The 18,635-nt window shown below is 32.9% G+C and overlaps 1 protein-coding gene across 1 annotated transcript; it reads left to right on the top strand.

The window, feature by feature from the left end:
- Positions 1-13,914: 13,914 nt before the first annotated feature.
- Positions 13,915-15,257, top strand: LOC149226242 (protein S40-1-like). Its single transcript, XM_089377459.1, has one exon. The coding sequence runs from the start codon at positions 14,547-14,549 to the stop codon at positions 15,159-15,161; it is 615 nt and encodes a 204-aa protein (XP_089233585.1). The 5' UTR covers positions 13,915-14,546; the 3' UTR covers positions 15,162-15,257.
- Positions 15,258-18,635: the final 3,378 nt, after the last annotated feature.

Below are 18,635 nucleotides of genomic sequence, written 5' to 3'. Positions count from 1 at the left end.
ATTTTATATGTGTATATTGTAAATATTTTTTAATTTTTGTAGTTAATAAAAAAGGGATCAGCAAGGTTGATAGACCATTTATGCTTACATGGACTATGATACCACAAGTGAAGAAAGGTGAGGGGCTCTGTGGGATTTTTTCATTTTCAAAAATACTATGTCATTTCCACCTATATTACCTTATAACCTTCACCTCATTTAATCCTATTATATAGTTGAAAAAGGGAGAAAAGAGTAATGGAAATAACCATTTCCTAGAAGTAAGCCATCACTCATATACTTTATAAATTTATCCACCCTATGTTATTAGAAAGATAAATAAGTAATTTGGGGTTGGGGGGAGGTGGGGGGGCGGGGGGGTTTATTGATTGCATTCATGCATGATGTATTCAAATGGGGAGGAGGAGGTTGGAACAAAAATAAGGAAGAGAAGATTTAGAGTCATAGAGAGCAAAATGAGCTTCTACACTTACTAAAATAGATAATAAACTATGAAAATGTATAAGAGTTTTGAGATATCACTGAGATCTCTCTATATCCACACTGAAGAGCACTCGAGGGATAATTTTTTGAGGGATTGGTTATAAAATAAGTAATCACTCCTTGTGTTGTGTGGAGTAAGTAATCTGAGTTCTTAAGAGCTGATTTTTCTTCTCGAAAGTTTGAAAGTGGAAATATATTAGTTTGGACCTATTAGGTTGATTTTTAGAGTCTTACTTTACCATTTTTCAATGATGGTATCATAGCTTGGCTAGGTGTGGTTTCCACAAAAGGCCTACCTATGGTTTGTTAGAAATTGCTAAGTCTCAACTAGTTTTATAGTCATCTTCTTCTCAAACACATAATTTATTTATCTCTATTATGTAAAACCTTTATTTGTTTATACTTAGTTACAAAATTATTTTGATTCATGGTTGAAGGATTAAAATAGAGTTTGTCTAGTTCATAGTTAGATGGTTAAAGCATTATGAAGTTTCAAATGAGCTTTGTACATCTATTTCAATTTGTATTTTTAAGTATTTTGATTTTGTTCTTGTATAAAACTCTATTCACAAACTTGAAAATGGTTTATTTTTGCTTGACCATATCTCATTTTCACAATAATCAGTACATTGATTCTTTTCCAATAGCAAGAAACTCTAGAATATACCACATATTGAAATTTAAATAGGAATTTTCTATATTCCTAGGATGCAAGAGCATGATCTATTATAGGCTAAAAAAATGTGTCTTAGGTCTATTGGAATTTACATGTTTTCATATATGGATATGCTGACAAGGGGATGTAAAGTGATCCTATAACTTATAATTGCATACAAAATTTCATATATCTTTGGAGTTAGGCTTATTTTTATGTAACCAATTCATAAAAACAAAAAAAGAAGATAGATCAACGACTTGAAAATAAGCCTCTTCGAGGGGGTAACCTCCTTTTACATCATATAAATGAACAATTTTTGGATGATACAAATGACAAGACCTCCTTTGTATGTATAGGAGTCTAAAGGGGTACAATATAATTAGGGACTACATAAAAATAATAATGTAAGGTCGCAACAATAAAAATAGTGGGATAGAAATAACAATATGGGGGCTACACTAGTATTATAGGGACCTAACATGCCCCTCTCCTTCAAAAGGGTGTTTTACTCAACACCTTAGTTGTAGATGCTTCTATATAAAATACTCATCATAAAATATGGAATCTTCCATAGGTAAGTTCTTCCATTTAACGAGACACTATAAAATTGATCAATTTTGTAGCTACCAGGTTCTTGCTTCTGTGACTATTTTAGTATCTAATATGGTTTTTACTTCATCGTCAAGTTCTAGAAGTATTGTTTGAACTGGGAGCCTATCACCTATAACCTTCTTTAAGCATGAAACATGGAAAACTTGGTGTACTCAAGAAGATGCTTGTAACTCTCATATGTATGCCATAGTACTAATATTTGACAGCACCTTGTAAGGACCATAGTACTTGGGTGATAATTTATGATCCTTCTTAGTTTGCTTGAGGGACATGTGTTTGTATGGTTGTAGCTGTAAAAATACCCAATCGTCTACATCAAAAAATATTCAACTATGATGTTGATATTCCTATTGATTCATTTGATTATGTGGTAGAGTCATGTTGTCCTTTAAGAGTTGGAGAACTTGTTGTTGATGCTCGATCTAATCTTCCACTACTTGAACCTTATAATTTTATCTTAAAGACAATGTGATGGATGGTGGATGATACCCATAAAGTTCCATAATTGGGGTCATTTTTGTTGTGTTACGGAAGGAAGTGTTATACCACCAATTTTCTAGAAGTAACCACTTGACCCATTGTGTATGATTTTTAGATACAAAGAAATAAAGATATCCTTCCAAAATGTGTTCACTACCTCGGTTTTCCTGTCATATTGAGGATGATAAGATGATCTATGAGCTAATTTAGCACCAAGAAAAGAAAAATAATTGTCCAAAAATTTCCAGTGAAAATGGGATCTATGTCACTTACAATAATTTTTGGGTTTCCATGTAGCTTTTGAGCTATTTCCATAAATGCAGTAGTGACTATACTTGCTTTGAAAGGATGATATAGTGCACAAAAGTGTGTATACATGGTAAGTATATCAACTACCACCATGATGACACTATTTCCTTTGGATTTGAGTAAACCTGTGATAAAATCCATTGAGACATCCTACCAACACCGACTTGGAATTGCTAAAGGTTGTAACATACATGGGGTCTTAAGCGTCTCAACTTTATTTTGTTGTAAAACGAAAAATCTTGCGCAAAATTTTGAATATCAGATTTAAGGCCATCCCAAAAATATTCCTTATTAACCCCGTGGTAAATTTTTAAAAATCGTAAATGCCCTCCTAAAGGAGAAGTGTGCAATTCCAAAAGGATATTTTGTTTGAGTTGGGAGTTCTTACACAAATATAAATGATATTTGTACCATAATGAATCGTTTTTCCAGATAAATGTATCATATGTAGTGGGATCTTGCTATGAATTTTGAATGAGCGTCCACACCTCTTCATCATTCTTCCATTCATTCCTCTCTTCAATTATCTGATCAAGATGTATAATAGAAATGACACATAAGAATGATTCCACATCCTCATGCCGTCTTGAGAGTGCATATGCAACAAAATTTTGCTTCCCTTTTTTGTAAATGATTTCAAAGTCATAAATAAACATCTTTGTAATCCATTTTTGCTCCTCTTCTGAAGATAATATTTGTTCCACAAAGTATTTAAGACTATCATGATCTATTTTTACTTCCCATTAGGTAAAGGAACCGTTGCTTCAAGACATGTAGTATTTCCAACATTTCATTCTCAAATATAGGTTTATGTAAATACCTTCCCTTGATTAGATTACTTTCAAAAGCAATGGGTCTTCCTTCTTGCATTAAAACAATGCCAATTCCATTTCCTGAGGCATCACATTCCACAATAAATGTTCTTGTGAAGTCTGGTGTAGTTAAGACTAGAGCTTGATACATTTCTTTTTGAAGATTTTCAAAGGCCTTAGTTACTTCTAGAGTCCAAAGAAGTGCATCTTTCTTCAGTAATGTTGCTAGAGGTGCTGCTATTTTCCCATAATTCTTAACATACTTGCATCAACCCAAGAAATCCTTGAAGATTCTTTAGGTTTATTGGGATTTTTCATTCCTTGATGGTTTTAATTTTATTAGGGTCTACCTTAACACCCTTATGTGATACAATATGACCCAAATATTCCACATCTTGTACCCTAATGAAAAATTTGGAAGTTTTTGCATATAATTGTTTCTCCTGCAATAGTTTAAGCACCATGTCAACATGTTTAACATGATATTTCCAAGACTTATTGTAGATTATTATATCATCAAAAAATATTAGCACAAATTTTCTAAGAAAGGGTTTGAATGTGGAATTTATCAAACCTTAAAATGTGGAAGGTGCATTAGTAAGGCCAAAAGGCATGACCAAAAATTCATAATGACCTTCATGAGTTCTAAATGAAGAGAAAGTTATAATGATTTTCAAATATGATTCATGAAGAGAAAGTTATAATGATTTTCCGCGGTGTAGGTTTTAACCCTATACAAAAATTACTTGTAAAGGAATTCTTAAAACATAAAAATATATAATGGCAAGAACATAAAACAAATATACACATATATTTTCTGCTAAATCCCAAAATGAGGAATACTAAAATATTTTTTCATTATATTCCTTTCAATATTACAATATATCTATATACATATCGAAGCATTCATAAACCCCAATCCATTAACCCTTGATTAGAAAAAAACCATAGTTCCCTTTACTGGACATAAAAAATGCCATGGGAAAAAAACCATCATGCCCAAAACCATGTGCAAAATCCATGCACAAAACCATCGATATGTCCGCCCACCATCTTTGGGTCTGCCCCCCATACTTGGCTCTGCCCAACTATTATTGGGTCCGCATAAAATAATTTTTTTTCCAAGGTGTTTCCCCAGACCCCATGATGTGTGGAAATAATATAAAACACACCCAACATTCTCCCACTTTTTGTTTTCTTTCTACACAGGGGGCCACAAGAGAGCTTAGTCATTGGTCCAGGTTTGCAATTCCCATTTTTTCTCTACACCAAGAAAACTTCTCAATGCTCACAAACTTTTTCAATGCATCTGCAACATTCTTCAAAGTGTCCACCTTTACCAATAACACTTTTTTGTCTTCAACCATATCCCTCACGAAACGATACTGAACATTAATGTGCTTTGTCTTCAAATAATAAGCAGGGTTATTTGCCAAGAAAATTGGATTGTTGCTATCATAGTCTATCCTTATAGCTTGTTGTACCAACCACATACTTGAACACAATATTTGCAACCAAACTACTTCCTTTCTTGCATGAGTGGATGTCATGTATTCAACCTCTATAGTTGAAAGTGCCACTAAAGACTATCTCTTGCTCATCCAACTGGCTGCTCCTCCAAATAGGTTAAAAACATACCCACTTGTAGATCTTATCTGATCTAGATCTCTAGCCCAGCATCAACAAATCCATGAATGTCTAAAACTCTATCCAATCCTAGTCGTCCTTGGTAGCACAAACCATAATCACTAGTACCACGCAAATACCTGAAAAAATGTGTCACTGCTACCTAGTGCTTCTTCCCTAGTTTTGACATAAACCTGCTCAATACTCCCGCTACATGTGCAATGTTTATTCTAGTATAGACCATTTCATACATGATGCTACCAATTTCACTTGCATATGGAACATGTGACATGTCCTCTTCCTCTTATTTTTTCTTGGGACATTGTTCAGTGGATAACCTTACACCTATAGGAATAGGAACCTTAACTGGCTTACTATTATACATATTAAACCTCTGCAAAATTGTCTCGACATACTTTCTCTGGTTTACTAGAGATTCCTCTTTTCTTGATCTTGTTTAATTTCCTTTCCCAAAAAATAGTTTGCAGCACCAAGATCCTTCATGTCGAATTTGGGGAACAATTATGTCTTCAAATCCTAGATAATTTCTTTGCCATTTCCAATCAACAACATATCACCCACATACAAGACCAAATAAATAACACGGTGTTGATGGTGTTGGACCTGCCAATGTTCAGGGGATCTCCCTGATATGAAGTCCTGACTATACCTCACACGGTTTGGACTAGAAGTCCTAGCAGTGGGTGGTAATGTTATGCCTTGACTGTGAAAACATGTAGAGGGTGAGATCAAGTGTGTGACACTACGAAGGGTCAAGTGCGATGCATGAAGGTTCCAACACATGAAGGGAAAAGGAAGTGTGCCCCTTGGAAGCCTGTAATAATACACAACTTGAAAGGAACACACGAGAAGAATGATATCACATGCTAAGATGCATAATAGTCCACAAGTTAAATTGGTGAATTAATACAACAATACACATTCAAAAAGATTCATACAAATGCAAATGAAATAGTTCATACGCATAGGCGTAAGTTAAATAACATACATTACAAATACAACAAAAATAGTGCTACTATATTCACAACATATGCATGAAAACATGATGGCTTTGGTTTTATTATTATAAGTGAAAGTTTCATTCATACATGCAGCATTGACGACCATTAGCCCCAATAGTGGAACATTGCAGTCAAGAACACCTGCTCCTCCAAAGAAGTATACTCACTCTGTGTTATGGAGAAGCCAAAGCTCTTCACAATACTCCCAAGATCTTTCTAAGCCTAAGCCTAGCCAAAAGCTTGGCTCCCAAAATCTTGTTACATGAGTTATGAGGTTCTATTTATAACAAGAGGGGGTGAGTCTTCAACACCCTTTTGTGACATTTGGACTACCCTCATGACTCTTCAAATTCTTTACAAAATGAAACATTACATTACATTACAGTATGACTCTTCATATTCCAATATTGGCACTTGGAATTTCACTTATAACATAATTACAAATAATATTACATTTTACACTTGTAGCCATATAAGACAAAACATGGTAGAGATAACTCGACAGCGTAAAAAGACACAACACTACGATGCTTGAGTTTGCGTGAAGTCTAGCTCAACAACCTCCACTTGTTGCTTCTCGGTCACATATTGGTTCCAAGCTTGGTAGCATATGATGGTGTCCCCAAACTGCATGATAGTGTCTATTTGGAAGTAGAATCTAGCCTCCATAGCATCCGAGTACACAGTCTTGGAACCTGTGTTCAGTTCATTCTGAAGCATGAGAAACATTGTTCTGACTTTGATAGGACCACCAATGAAATTATGCATCTTCTGTCTATTAAGCTCCAAGTCTTCCCTATTGGCATTCTGTCTCAGCTGCTCCAAGTAAGAAAGTTATTGAAAATTGGTTCTCACATGTAAGATAAGAGCATGGTGGTATGAATGATTCCAAATGCTACAAAGCTGAATTGCAATCTAGTTTTTCAAGTGTAATATACCAACAATTGATTTTGTTGTTTCTAGTAAATTGTTGATTATTGATATTATTGTATTGTATAGTCTTGTGGTAGAATCAATTAGTCAGAGATGCATTATTCTCATTTGTTTGTGATCCCCATGTCTAATCTACTCTAGCATAATCCATGAGAAGTCTACTACTAGTTAAATGTGACAAGCTCGATTCCACTCTATATGAGTTTGAGATTATTGTATTAACCAAAAAAGTGTGGATCTGATGCTATTGTGTATCATATTTTATGAGGGAAAATCAATTATATATGTATATTTAAATAAAATGATTAGGTGAATGAACAAACTAAGCATTATTTAGGTTTTGGTTGATCATGATGAATGTTCATGATACCATCCTAATTTCTATGTCAGGTACTCATAACCGATGGCACCATTTGTTTTTTATACTAGTGTGGTGTTTAAAGGTATTTTTTATTTGTTTATGAAACACTTCTTTGTGTGATTTATAACGAAGGTAGAGAGATGTAGTCCTTTGACATTAAAGGGTTTCTGCTAGAATTTGATTAGTGTGAGACATAGATGCATGGTGTTCATTGTTTTTTCCCACAATATTTGACATGGACATTGATTTTTTGTGTGCTAAAGATCCATGTATTGGAAAAAACATTGGATCATGAGGTTATAAAGGATATTCTATTCTTGGATGAAAGAATTAGAGTTATATCAAGGAATGTAGTGGTGTTTCATTAGTTGTTGAGCTTCTATGTGTGCCACAAAAGGTATGGATTTACCCAAATATGGAGTCCATTTTCATCCAATATGTATCAAGGATTGGCAAGTGGAGCATGATATTTAGATTCATGTTATTGTATATTTCGGAGTGAATGGCGATATTAAGTGATTCATTGGTTTTGATACTAATGGAATGATATTTAGTTGGTGTGCTTATGCTATCAATTATATGTCTTGGTGCATTTGAGATGATATTTTTCTTAGTGTATCCAAGAAAAATGGAGGATGTATTAGTGTTTCTAACATGAAAATTGAGATGGCCTTGGTAGGCTAGTCATAGTGTGTCCATGCTAAAAGGATTAGTATTTATAATCAATATGTGAATTTAGATTAGCTGGAACATTTGATTGTGCATCCTTGTGCTTGGGATACAAGTTAAATTGGTCATTTTATCTTGCTTAAGCATGAGGACAAACGATGCACACCCACATGGCATACTCTTGTTGAGTCCTTAATGTGAGAACCTATTATATTTCCCTTAACTAGGAGATTTTTCACATGTATAAGGAATTGTTAATACTTGGAGGAGTGGGATTGTTAGTTGAATTCTATATGAGTAGACAATATGTTGGCTGCAGACTCTAGGTAATGTCATGAGACCAAAAGCTTGTATGAATCAAGAAACATATGGTAGAAAATAGTGGGTGCACATGTAGCAATAATTATCTCTATGAGTCACTAATGGATTTATTTTCTCTTTCAAGGGAATTCATTAAGAAGTTCAATGAGCCATGTACCTAAAGGACTTCCTATTAGATGAGTGGTTGTACTGGTTAGGTAGCCATGCATTCCACTAATTGGTTGTTTCTTTATATCAATCACTACAAATTGGTGATGTCTACAACTTACAAGTTCCTAGTTGAAATAAAAGTCATACCTTATTGATGAGGAACATATTTAGTTTCTATAAGTGTGTGTTACAAAGGACTAGACATCGATGAAGACCTAACCTCACATAGATTAAGATAATTACTCATTTGCGGGAAGAGTTGAAATGGTTAAATCATAATTAGTTATATAGATTAATTTGTGATATGCTTGATGATACATGAAGATTGTGGTTGTTATTGTATTGGTCATTGTAATGTAGAGTTTTTCTCTATGTGAATAGTTTGTCTCTAAGCTTTAGGAGCTTGCTAGAGCTAGTTGAATATGAGATATTTTCTCTAACTAGTTGTGATCTAAAATGGAGCAAATTAGTAATGCTGTGCTAATTCCCCATTCAGAATAAAACCAAAGATGCTTATCATTTTCTTATCAAGTGCTTAAGGATTCACCATTTTTGCTTAATTAACTGATTCCCATGAGAGTTTCTTATGTAAATGTTATAAATAGTTTAACATAAAACATATGCTGAAAAACAACAAAATAATAAAGAACATCAAAATATAGCACACAACACATAGATTTGATCAGGAATTCACCCCTCTCAGGCTACATCTCCTTGGTCCAGCTTCCAATGCCTGGGCCTCTCTATTATGCTCAAAATTACAACAAAAGTGTGTTTACAATGCTCAAATGCCTCTGAAACCTATCTCAATGAGTACAAAATAACCAAAACTGCTAGAATTGACTCTTTTTGCACCTAATTTGGATAAGAACTGAACAAGTTATGACCTCTCCCAGTTCCCCCACAATTTTCTCCTCCAAATATAGCTAACTGTCAGTTAAATTCATTATCTGGAGTTAATTGTAGCAGTTCCGTGGAAATTGACGGTCCCATCAACTTCCCTGTCTATCTCGTGGTTAAGGCCGAGTGGTCACACGGTGGTTAGATCCAGTGGTTTAGGCGATGGTTCCGGCAGACTCTATCGCAAATCGTAATCACAATCGGTGGAACCATTGGTGTACAGGCATTTTGCAATAAGACGAACTCGTAGGGATTATAAAACTGAACATATAATAATATCACATCCGACACCTTATTGCAAATCGCAATCAACAGTTACAGCTGGGGCCTCTTTGTAAACACCAACCCCTTTTGTAATTGCGATATGCGATATATCTCATCGCAACTAAGCTCTGTTGGTGACCGATTCATAACCTCTTATCCACCTTCAATATGTGATATGTGATATCGCAATCGCAAATTGGTAATGTTGGGGCCTGACTACTTAAGTCGTTTCTTCCTTTTACTCTGATATGCGATATACGAGACCCAATGGAAACCTGCCACTTGGCATTTCCCCATTCGCTGAGACCTTTGCCACATCATCTCCTCCTGCCACTTGGAAAAGTCAAACTTGAACTTTGACTTGCTCTAACTTCTGCATACAAGCCTAGATTTAAGTGTCGTTCACACCGTTGGATTTAGAATGACAAGCTCTTCAATCTGAAGCTAAGTTTAACAAAATTTAGACACTTTGATTTTTGAGCACCCGATCAAGTTGGCACCTATTTTGGTATTTGATTGAAATATTTTCTCAACGGGTTGTCAGTGTGCTAAGTTAATGTTTTTTTCTTAAGACTAAGATTGATATATTTTTTGTACAATTATTGGGTGAATAGAACACTCAATACAATTTTTAGTGTATGTAAATTTGAAGCCCTAAATATTGAGTTATTACATTTATATTTTTATATTCAGAAGGAGGGAGGCTAAGAAAACCAATTAAAGAGCCAATTTCCCAAATGAATGCTTAAAAATAGGGGAAGACCATAACCTAGGAAAATACTAGTAGGAGAATAAATAACATCTCTAGGAGGATAGACATTCAAATGAACAACAGAGAAAGCATAAGGGCACAAATGACCAACATTAACCCAACATTCCAAACAAGAAACCACCACCCAATGAATTCTAACTTGTTACTAGAGAGAAAACTAACACTAGGAGGATGATAATTCATGTGTGTAGAAGAAAAGGCACAAGTTTGTAAATGAAAAACAATCACCCAACATGTAAGACAAGAAACCTCAAACCAACAAGGTCTAACTTCTTAATAACGATAATACTAATAGTGGGAGGATGATAATTCAAATGAGCAATAGAGTAGGTTTAGGGGTGCAAATGAGCCAACAATAACTTGACAAGCTAAGTAAACAATTGCAACATAGTGAATTCCGACTACTTACTATGGAGAAGAGGTTTAAATAAGATGATATACCACTTCAATCATATTCATATCTTTATTTATTACAATTAAAACGAAGGAGGGGATAATAAAGGGATATCCGACCTCATAAATCCCATGGGGGGACCAATAGCTATGTTCTCTGGTGCACCCTTGAATTTCCCAATGCTCCCTTTCACACCGTCAATCATGATAGAAATACTTCACTTTAGACCTCTAGTTATTGAATTCTATTATTATCATATCAACTTGCTTATGCCAAAGGATTATTAAACTCATAGGGACAAGTTCACATAAAGGGATTCTTCCATTCCATCCATGCTCATTCATTACTTTAAATTTCCTTGTGTTACCTTTCAAGAAATATAATGCTTTATCATAACCTTGTTATTGAGATTATGATGATTACTAAAGGAGGGCCAATTGCATGCCACCTTGCATGGGGAACACAGGGATGGAGAGGACATCTACTTTCCCAAATCATACACTAACAATTCTTAACACACAGTGGTTTGCTAAAATGCCACCAAATTTTCATTTTCCTTGAAGGGGTTTATTCATGGGATTGGGAATGGGATAATTGATCATGATAAGAAAACTACCACCACCAAACCAATTTCCCTATTATCTATTTCATCCACCATGGTGTTATTGTGCCTTAGGATATGATAATATTGATATTTTAAAAACTTATCAAGAAAAAGTCTCATACGAAGTAAAATGGAGTTAAGGTGCATGTCGTTAGGGTTAATTCCTCTTTGAAGATGACTTATTATATTTTTGGAATCCCCAACAATGTGAATCTTTATAATACTCACGAGGATTTGATTTGATGATAAATAGATACTTTTAAGACACTCCTTATAATAAGGTCACCAATTCAAATTTACTTGTGTTTGAAAAAAAAAATGTAAATCTTTTTAATTCTATGAACCCAAATTAGAAAAATGCTTTAACTTAACTATTCGAAATTGGCCTTAGAGTGAAAGTAAAACTAATAATCACTTGAACTAATGTTTGCCCTAAACTAAAAGCGAAACAAATAAGCACTTGAACTAAGGCTTGCCTTAGACTCGAAGTGAAACTAATTCCTACCACCCTTGTCTAAAAGCTTTATTATAAAAGTATTATTACAAATGATATTATCTTAATTAGTATATCCAAATTATATACATATATTTAAACGACATCTTTGTATTATATTCATACATTTTTTAAAAATTTAATCTTAAATATTAAGAATTTATGTGGATTTCATTGAAAATTTTGAATTTATTCAATTTATGTGGAGTTTCATTGAGTATTGAATCGATAGGTCTTCTCTTTAAAGTTTCAGATATAAATTTTATCATTTCAATATTTAAGTTAAAATGTTGAAACATATCATTTTTAATAAATATGTTGATTATAAAAAAAAATTAATTGTAAAAAATTAAATATGTTTTGATAATTAGATTTATTTACAATATCGAATTGAAAGTTTTTTCATAAAAATATTTAATTTTAATATTTTTAATTATTATTTTAATATCTACATAGATGATTATTAAATTTGAAAAAAATCATTTTAATATTTAAACAAATTTTCAAATTATTTTTAATAGAGAGTGTTGAAATTTAATGGATAGATTATTCTGTGGCATGTCTTTCTCTATGTAAATTAAGTCACAAGTGAGAGATTGAATCTTAGATCTCTTAGTTTTCACACATTTCAAGTTACTTCGATTACCAATTAAACTATCCAACAACTTATAACAATCTAATTAAAAACATTAATCTTTTAATAATATAACTAAAAATATCAAATTTAAAAAATAATATCAATTAGAAATTCCAACACTTAAAATATTCCAAATAATATCATGTTACTAACATTTACAAAGTTAGTTACAAGGTTTCAATCATGAAGCATATGACTTCAATATTTAGTACAAGATTTCCCCACTCATAATTAAGACTGACTAGTTAAGAAGGCGTTTATGATGAGTTAAGAAGGTGTTTATGATGGCTTAAGGGGCAGTGACTATAAGAGCATGAGTTAACAACACATATTTAGTAATTATTATATAGTAAAATATTAAAGATAAGGTTTAATTAGTTCATATTATTTTGGAATAGAGTTTTCACTCTATAATTTTAATTATGAATAATTATTAAGTAGATGATATAATTTAAGTTTCACTTAATATTTTAAAATATTTTTAAGAGTATTTACAGATCAAAAGGTTGACATTTATTTTTGAAGTTGTTATACTATTTTTTATTTTTAAGTAATTTGATTAATTAAATAAAAACTATCATATGAACACTTGTTATGGTTTTTTAGGCATGTAGTATTAGTAAAAATTAATTTGATTAATTAAAAAAAAATACCATATCAACAAGTGTTATGGTTTTTTGGGCATGCGGTATTAGTAAATCATGCTATTAGCTCAAAGTATTGTAACACAGTGTATTTATAAGTTAAAAACTTTCTTAATAAAGTAGGAGTGAATTTTCATGATTAAGAATCTCGTTCATGTATTTTTAAATGTAAATATGTTTAATTCATATATTGTTTTTTTCTCTTAATAATACTAATGATTTAAAACAAAGTTATAAATTAATTAGTTTTTATGTTTTTATTATTTGATAATGTAACTTGTAAATTGTTAATATTTATTGGTCATTAAATTTATATAATTACTTTATTTATTATATATTTAATTTTTTAATTAAAAATTATTAATATAATTTTTAGTATAATTGCTATTTTAAATCATTTAAATACACTTCTAAATATATAAATAAATTCAATATGTAAACTGATAGAACATTTAAAATATACCATAATTCAACAAATTCTTGACTAATTTCAAACTAAAAACCAAAAACCTAGTAAAACACTTTTAAATTTTAAACGCCATGAGAATTATGATATATCAAAGTAATTTAAATTTTAGTTGGACGATTCAAATTTCACGCAGTATATATAGAATTCAACGAAGTATACATTAATTCTATATGGTATTTGATTCTGAATAAGAAGATGACAAGTGGTTAATGAGTGCCACCGATACACAGACTCCATGGTTATCCAAATTCAAATTGCATTTCAATTCCATTACAAACTTTTCCAAATTCAAATTGGATTTCAAGTACATTACAAACTTGATTGAGAATTTGTAAATGGCTTAGCATAAGAGAATTCTATCTGGCATGAGATTGGAAAGAAAAGACGAGCTAAGTTCCATCAAAATCCTCAGAGGGCAGATCAGTTACAGAAGTCATAAACATCTCTGAGCTTCTGGACTCGTTCATGGCTCCCAGTTCCTTCTTAATTGCAGATTTTGGCTTATAAAACTCGAAGAAACACCGAAAAACTAGTGTGATAATGGAGGTTCTGAATTTCGGTTTGATAGAGTGCCCAAGTGCTTGAAAAATGAGTTTTAGGAGTCAAAGAGGACTACAATTTAAAGGTATTGGACCTCATCTAAAAATTTAAAGGTATTGGACCAGAGCTGTCATGAAACTGAGCTCCTGTGATGAAAGCTAATGAGCCAGAGATTCGAGAACTGAGAATCAACCCAATTTGAGAAAAATAAGTTTTTGTTGAATCTGAGGATCTCAGAGTTTCATACGCAGTGATCAAGACTTGCGTCGTTTCGAATTTCCGAAAATTTTGTGAAGAAGCATTGGTAGAGCCAATAAGGTAAGAATTTGCTCAATCTGAGTAACCTCATATAGAATTTAGCAGCGGGACATTGAAGAAAGCTCTTGGGTAGCCATGGATGGGGGTAATTCTTTGTTGGGCAGGCCCAAAACAAAGGAGAACTATCACATTTACAAGCTCTTTAGTCTTGAGCAGTCAGGAAAAGAGGATCGTTGTGAGATGATGGAAGAGTTTAATGAGGAGGATATATGGGGTGGTTTTAATCATGCCAAGACCAGGCAAGTTGGCTCACATGAAAATGAGTGGAATGGTGTTCCAGTCTGCAGATCAGTGGGAATCATGGAAGGGAATAATAATAATACCAGGAGAGCAGTGAAGATTCCTTGGAAGGAATCATGGCATGAAGAGAATAATAGGAGGAGAATGAGGTATCAATTCTCCGCACCTGTGAATATCCCTAACTGGTCTCAGATGGTATGGAAGGAGGAGAAGAATGAGAATGACAGGAGGAGAAGTCATGTGAAAGTCGATGATAAGAGTGATGATGAAGAAGATGATGAGGAGATGGATTTTCAGAGAATCCCACCCCATGAACTCATTGCCAGGCAGCTTGCCCAGAGTGAAATATTTTCGTTCTCAGTGTATGAAGGCGTTGGGAGGACTCTCAAAGGCAGAGATCTCACCCGGGTTCGAAATGCAGTCTTGATGAAGACTGGTTTTATTGATTGAAATCCAATGTCAAAGAGAATCTGGCCTGTGTATTTCAAATTCTAAATCTTGGGTGTTAGCGTTATGCTGTAATTGAAAGCAATAAAAGTTTGGTTCTGTTTGAGTTATGTTCTTGATTTTTGAAAATGTAGATGTGAGCAGCACAGTAATTACAGGAGTTTTAGAAAACATAGCTGAGTTTGTGCAGATCACTTGTTTTATTTTAATCCCTTTTTGTTTTGTAATTTGCTAAAAATATCAATGTAGTCCTGCACTTGTAATTTCCTAAAAATATAAATGTAGCCCTGCACCTAGATTGTAGTAGGCATTGGACATGTCTTTTTGAGTTTATTCTATAAACGTTATTTACAGATTTATTTGATATGAAAATTCCATATGCCAACTTACAACTTTGTTCTTTTGAAAATCCCTTGCACCCAAATTGTAAAAGTTGTGATTGGGAATCACTGTTCCAATGTATTATAAGAATAACTACATCACATAATGGAGGTGACACGTTCCATCAGATAAGAACTCTATATCTCATCTGTTTTTGAAAAAAAATGTAATATAAACTAATTTCTCCCAATCTCTTACTATAATATAGTATATGCCTGTCTGACATTTTTAATTATAGAATGTGGTGAAACGGCTGAACAATTTTGCCTTCATATAAAAGATTATGGTATCTGGTTACTTAAATAAAATAGTTAAGGGTATCTGGTTACTTAAATAAAATAGTTTTCCTGCAGCAGGTTTAATTTGGGTTTGCAAAGGATTCAGGAGAGGTCAGTTTAGATTATCAGTTGGTGGAATTCTAAAGTTTGTGTTGTGTAATCATAATTTTTTTGATTTAAATCTGTAGATAATTAAGCCGAAAACTTTTGTGTAGTGGGGTTTATCCTCACTACACTGTTCAGATTCATGATCCTTAACAAAATCTAAACATGTGTCCTTCATTTTAAAGCCATCATATTTTCCTCATTTTAAAGCCATCATCTTTTCTTTGTACATTATGTGCAAATACTAGTATACTTAATTTCATAGAAGCCGGGGACCATAAATTATTTCATGGTGAATTAAGTAAACACTTGCCAAGTAACTTTGCGAATGATAATCTATAATAAGTCGGTGACATTTTTCTTGCTTCAAAGAAGTTTTATGTTCAATATGTCAGGGACCCATATTAAGGTGCGTTTCTACACAAAATAAAATTGATCGATTGTTCGAGGAACATTACTTCAAAGTAATATAATAGTTGCACAGCAAGACTGGTTTCTTTCCCCAAGTTACTAAAGATATACTAGAAACTGTAAAGCCATTACATTAATATATACAAGTTGAACATATGGTTTACAAAAATTGAACTTACATGGTGAGGACAGAAATCATTCCTCTCAATCCAGAAATAAACCTAATTGACAGTTATATGATGAGGATAGAAATTACTCCTTTCAACCTCGAAATAAGTCCAATTAACAGTTTAATAAGCCCAATTGACATAATAAAACTGGTTTTTACCAACATTACTCGTGCAAACATCATTCCTCTCAACCCTGAAATAAGCCCAATTGACATAATAAACTGGTTTTTACCCACATTACTCATCCAAACTTCATTCATTTCAAACCTGAAATAAGCCCAATTGACATAATAAACTGGTTTTTACCAACATTACTCATCCAAACTTCATTCCTCTGAACCCCGAAATAAGCCCAATTGACATAATAAAACTGGTGTTTACCAACATTACTCATCCAAACTTCATTCCTCTCCACCCCGAAATTAGCCCAATTGACCTAATAAAACTGGTTTTTACCAACATTACTCATCCAAACTTCATTCCTCTCGACCCTGAAATAAGCCCAATTGACATAATAAACCGGTTTTTACCAACATTACTCATCCAAACTTCATTCCTCTGAACCCCGAAATAAGCCCAATTGACAGTTTAAAAAGCCCAGTTGACATAATAAAACTGGTTTTTACCAACATTACTTATCCAAATTCCAATTTCTTCTTGGAAATGGAAAAAGAAAAAGTTAAAAACACCTATTAAAAACTCTTTATTGTCTTTCTTTATTATGTCTATTAAACTTTAATGATCTCTGTGTAGACTGTTTTTAAACAATATTTCTCATCCAAACTCCAATTCTTGGAAATGGAAGAAACGCATCTTAAGAACTCGTTATTATCTTGCTTCACTTGTCTATGAAACTTTAAGCATCTCTGTGTAGATTATTTTTTTTGAACATGATTCATGTAAACCCCATTTTTCTGGTTCGCCAACCTACTAACTGATCATTTAATTTTAATCATCTTTTTGTAGATATTGTTGTTGAACATTTTTCACCCAACTCCCAATTTTCTGGTTGGCCAACTTACTACATGGTTATTTATTTCTATATAATAAGCCTTACATTGCGGTAGAGAAGACACCTCAATTTCCCTATCTACGAAATTTGATTTGGTTGGTGAAATAACTTTTTGTGGTTAAACTAGAATGGATCTTTTTGTTAATGGAGTCTCCACTTACAGAATGCTCCCAGGAAGTCAAGCTATACTGCCAAAAGATGTGATTTTTAAATTTGTTCTACCCTGAGTGCAAGTTTCAAATTGGTGGCAATCCTTTCTGCGGGTTGAACTGTTTATGAAGTCTGCTTATGAAATGCCTCTAAGAGGGCAGGCTGGAGTATTGTAATATGCGATTTCTAAAGACAGGGTTGTGCTCTCTATGAAATTTTAAAATGGACCTAGATTTATAATCTCTATCAAATTATAGGGTGGATGCTTCACAATTCTTGAACACAATTTTGGGCTTTTACATGCAGTAACAGAATAATGAATTTACAGAGTACCTCTTGAGAGGTCAGCCTAGGGAGTAGAGCGCTGATAATAAAGTTTGATACTTGGATTACTAAAATTTTGCATGGGTGTTTGGTTACATAAGTTTTAAGAAAGTTTAACATGACTCTCAATGATTACAATTATGACAATACAGTTGTCTATATTAAGTTCCAGAGGAGGTCCTATTTCAGGCTCTAGGAAGTGATTGTTTACAGTATCAGGACAGTCACTCATGCTCTGTTGGTTTTGAAGATGTGCACACCTTTTTATCAGGGCTGTTATTAATGGCTTGGGTGGTTTTGAAGATACACAAATTTTTTTGAAGAATTTAATGAAATCAATTTCAATGGGGATTTTAATGGGGATTTTGAGTGAGCAGGAGGTATACATGAGCAAAATTTCAATTTTGACGATGGAGAAACAGAATTACACATCATATTGGGTTGGTTGTAGAATTAACCTCTAAACTCAATAAAACAAACATAATTAAAAAAAAAAAAACAATAAACTTTCAAATAATTACATTTTACGAAACACATAATTATTCATGAATAATTTACAAAATAAAACAATTATGTAAAAAAAATTATTAGATATCTCTATATATAATAAAAACTAAATATAAAAATTTTAAATTTTAAATAATAT

Source organism: Pinus tabuliformis, chromosome J (assembly GCF_031772625.1).
Source record: "Pinus tabuliformis cultivar Carrire ecotype Pingquan chromosome J, CPIR1, whole genome shotgun sequence".
NCBI lineage: Eukaryota > Viridiplantae > Streptophyta > Pinopsida > Pinales > Pinaceae > Pinus > Pinus tabuliformis.
Note: the sequence above shows the minus strand (reverse complement) of the source record. Positions and strands in the feature narration are given on the sequence as shown.

Coding starts and splice junctions, on each gene's coding strand:
- LOC149226242 (XM_089377459.1), top strand. CDS start 14,547: ATGGATGGGGGTAATTCTTTGTTGGGCAGGCCCAAAACAAAGGAGAAC.